The 4,114-nt window shown below is 35.1% G+C and overlaps 1 protein-coding gene across 1 annotated transcript; it reads left to right on the top strand.

Annotated features, from left to right (window-relative positions):
- Window positions 1–905: 905 nt before the first annotated feature.
- Window positions 906–3,731, top strand: LOTGIDRAFT_133469 (hypothetical protein; the record flags this gene model as incomplete). The annotated part of the gene is made up of 5 exons (XM_009067639.1): window positions 906–1,124; window positions 1,465–1,589; window positions 2,253–2,432; window positions 3,028–3,175; window positions 3,483–3,731. 5 exons carry the CDS (start codon window positions 906–908, stop codon window positions 3,729–3,731), a joined length of 921 nt encoding a protein of 306 aa, XP_009065887.1.
- Window positions 3,732–4,114: the final 383 nt, after the last annotated feature.

The following is a 4,114-nucleotide window of genomic DNA, read 5'->3' as shown; positions in this document are numbered from 1 at the left end:
TTTTTACAATGACAAATGTCCTTTTTTGTCTTTGAAATATGTTTTCAAAGAAAAACCAAATCATAGAAATGGCCACTGTTCGATGGCTCATTTTATGTTTTCTCTATTTCATATAGATTTGTACAATAAATCGGTATTTTCTACTTTATGCAGAATCTGGGGAATTTCTCAGAAAATATCTCTAACAGCCATTGCAGAAAAAAATCGAAATTACCTGCAGTATACATTGTAAATAACAGAGATCAATGAACTGAAATTAAAATCTTAAGAAATGGGAAGTGAAACAGCTGTCTTTATGAACAAGTGAACAAGTACATACCCATTAAAATGACATTAAACATAACAATATCTTTTGAACTGTGTTATAAGACAATGGATCAACGTTGCTACTTTGAAAATAAAAGTGCATTCAAGGACCCGTATTCGTGTATGTCTTGGATCATTTGCATTCTAGACATCGAATAGAAAAGATTTAACGTAGCTCCGGGCCGTATCTGGAAAAGCCAGATGCGGGGACCAAAATAATAACCGGCGGGGACCAAGAAAGGCGTCTCTGCGAGGCAATGCCAGAAAATCTTTTAGCACTTGAGCTAGTGACTGGGGGCTACCTGAGGTCCCGAGAAGCCAACGGATTTTAGGTGGTTGGAATTGAATTTTGGGCATTAAGAGTGCTTAATTTTCTCTTCAAAATAACACATTTACAATGGCCCACACCCTTAATACGCCTTGCGTAGCTCCCTTACAGTTTTCGACTCATTGCGTACTGCTTGGCATAATCCCATTTAGTTTTTAAAAAAAGTAGAACTTAGAACTCGAAAGTTAGTCCATTATCAAAAATATTCATGTTATGTATTGCAGTTGCTGTTCGGGTATATATTGTTACAGTAGTACAACTACATAGCCCAATGTACCTTTCTCCATTAGAAGGTACAGACAACTTGACATTCTTTATGCTTGGTGATTGGGGTGGTCAAGAAACATTCCCCTATACATCAGAAGTAGCTGCTACCACGGCTGATAGAATGGCAGATCTGGCTATGAAACTAAAACCACAGTTTATTGTGAGCCTTGGAGATAATTTTTATGACGATGGAGTGGTTGATGTTGAAGATAAAAGATTTCAGGTAAATTTGCAAGTTCAAGGCGGAGATCGGAAAGTCAATCACCTTCGATAGTAGCCAAAAAATACACCGTATCATCGTTTACGCATTTTTTAATTTTCTAATAACAATAAACAAGTCTATTATTGCAATATGTCGTTTATGTTAAATAGCTTAGATCTACAATGAATCTTGAATATGTTGACATTATATCATTGAAAATCATAAGCTCTCATGGAGACTTAAAAAGTGACATAAGAAAGTTTCAATATAGTCCCTCGTGAGAGATTCTATACCACACCCAAATCATCAAAACGAAAACGTTTAATAATAGTAATATCTGTTTTCAATTGAAATATTATAGAGAACTTATGAGAAAGTTTATGATGATCCAGCACTAAATATCCCATGGTATATAATAGCTGGTAATCATGATTGGAGAGGTAATGTGTCTGCTCAGATAGAATATTCAAAGCGTTCGCACCGATGGTAAGATTATCATTATAACCAAATCACGAAGTCACGATAGGAAAGTTCAAATTGCAATATCTTTGATTAAGCAAAAGCTGTGATAACAGCGTCTAATACCTTTCTTGTATCAAAGAATTTTGAAATGCATTCACAAACTTCCATGATAGACGCAATAGCTTGACGGTGGAAGATGTTCAGTTTCTGGGACCATGACATGAGGAGGTTTTCTGCTCACTTGAGATACGTTAGGTATCTGTTCCCTTAATACTTTATTATTTTGTTCTAAGCTCCCTTTTTGTTATTGAGCCCTTCATTCCGGGCATTCCACCGATAAAAATAATACAACCATTATTCGCGTTGAGACTGAGATAGTTGCACAGGCAATGAAATAAAGAGGTCATCGATAGAGAAGCCAGAGATCACCACCCGAAATGGACATGCCGACTCAACTATATGAGCAGTAATTTCAGTTGACAGACAACAAAATATAAATACGTGTACATGTACCTCTAAAGGCAAGAAAGGGGTGAGAACTGCTAATACTTTCAGTATCCTACCTCAAACCTGCGCGGAAAAGTCTTCGATTGCGTTCAAACTACGTTATCAATAACCTCGCTTACGTCTACGAAATTCAGCGTCATGTACAATTTATATTGCAGAAACATTTATATTCAATTTCAGGAATTTTCCATTCTATTTTTACCCTCTATCATTTACAATTCCTGGAACAAATGATACTGTTGATATTTTAATGATAGATACTAATATACTTTGTTTAAAAGAAGAAACTCAAAATATGGAAAATGTAGAGGGTATTGATCACCAATGGGAATGGTTGGAAACCAATTTAAAAAACAGCAAGTATGAACATAGGTTTTCTTTTCATTTGGAAGGAAGCTCAATAGAGAGGCTTCTGCCAAACTTGTTATCAAACGGTCAATCAGAAAAATTCCTTACTGGATGTGAAAGCTACGGCATCAGATTTCATCCGTTTCGATTTGAATCTCATCCAATGTTTTGCCTATCTAAAATGTTACTTTCTGTCTCTTCTTAGCAATCTTAACTAGGAATAAAAAAAAATATCTCTCCATTGGTCAATCAGTTTATTACTTTGGGAACTATTTTAGGTACGTTTACTTGGTATTCGTAATGATACAGGTATATGGTTGCTGGTAGATCATAACCATAAACAGCACTCAACCATGGAATATATGCTTTAGACAATTCATACTAATGCATCTTTATCTGCACCTTTGAACATAATTACCCTTAATCTTTAATCTAGATTTCCTTTTGTGGTGTTCTCAAATATACCAGAAACCAAAAGATGCATTTACCACAGTCACTAAAAGATGGCAGTGGTTTTATAAAGACGCCAATATAATCCTAAAGACCAACATGAAAAGACTATTTTAAGTGTGAGTTATTGGTTGTCATTGAAAATTTCTTATTTCAGAGCAAAATATCTACTAACGATTGGTCACATGCCTGTGTACTCGGTTGGTTGGCATGGGTCATCATCTTGTTTAATTGAAAGATTTCTACCGTTATTAGAAAAATATAATGTTAATGCCCATATAGCTGGGCATGATCATAGCTTTCAGGTAAGAACTTCGTTACGTAACTTACTTAAGATATTCAGTCACGACGTGTGAGAATAAGTTCTACTCTTCCAACTTCAGTGGGTAGGGACACAGACTGAAAATAGGCCAGTTGTCTGAAGATCGCATAGCGTGAAACTCTGGGTAAAAACAATATGTTTTTTAGGTTCTATTTCTAATTCTTTTATAACGTTTTTTTTTGCAAAAGTATTCAAGCATGAACAAATTTAAAATAATCAGAGGTAAATAAGCAAGACTTCCTGTTCTTGAACATCAAACATCTATATATTTTTTTCAGCTTCATCAAAAGGCAAGAACGAACGACATGAATTTAGATCTAATAGTATGTGGTATGGGTTCAGCCATTGACAATACGCTTGACAATTCCAACACTGTTCCTGAAGGTCTTTTAAAATTTCATTGGGGAGATGAAGATACAAATGGAGGATTTTGTGTAGCCAACGTTACCGCTGATGGAATGACAATATCCTTTATTCAAACAGATACGGAGGAACCTTTGTATGAAACTAATATATATCCGCGCAGAGTTCCACCATAGTTCAAAGTGAGGACGAGATAATTGAAGTGCCAAATGTGACAACGTATCTTAGATAGCTTTTCATACAGCATCGTGGTATTTATGTTTCATGTGGACCAATTGCAATGACGAATAACTAAGTGCAAATTAAAGTACAAGTGTTTGAGCTTTGAGCTTCAAAACCATGTATTGTGTTCAGAATTATCGGCGTTAGAAAGTTTAAAAAGAGACACGTATTTTCTTGAAACTCTGTAATATATAGAAATAGAAAGAGAAATTCCTAGTTTGGGTATTTTTGAAGGAATTGTGTGATGTTTGTACAATTCGAATACCTATGAAGACTATTTACAAATATTCAAGACCCAAATCGACCTCGAATATGGATATTATGTAGGTTATGATAT

The sequence above is a fragment of the Lottia gigantea genome, assembly GCF_000327385.1.
Source record: "Lottia gigantea unplaced genomic scaffold LOTGIsca_84, whole genome shotgun sequence".
In the NCBI taxonomy this organism is placed as follows: Eukaryota; Metazoa; Mollusca; class Gastropoda; family Lottiidae; genus Lottia; species Lottia gigantea.
Note: the sequence above shows the minus strand (reverse complement) of the source record. Positions and strands in the feature narration are given on the sequence as shown.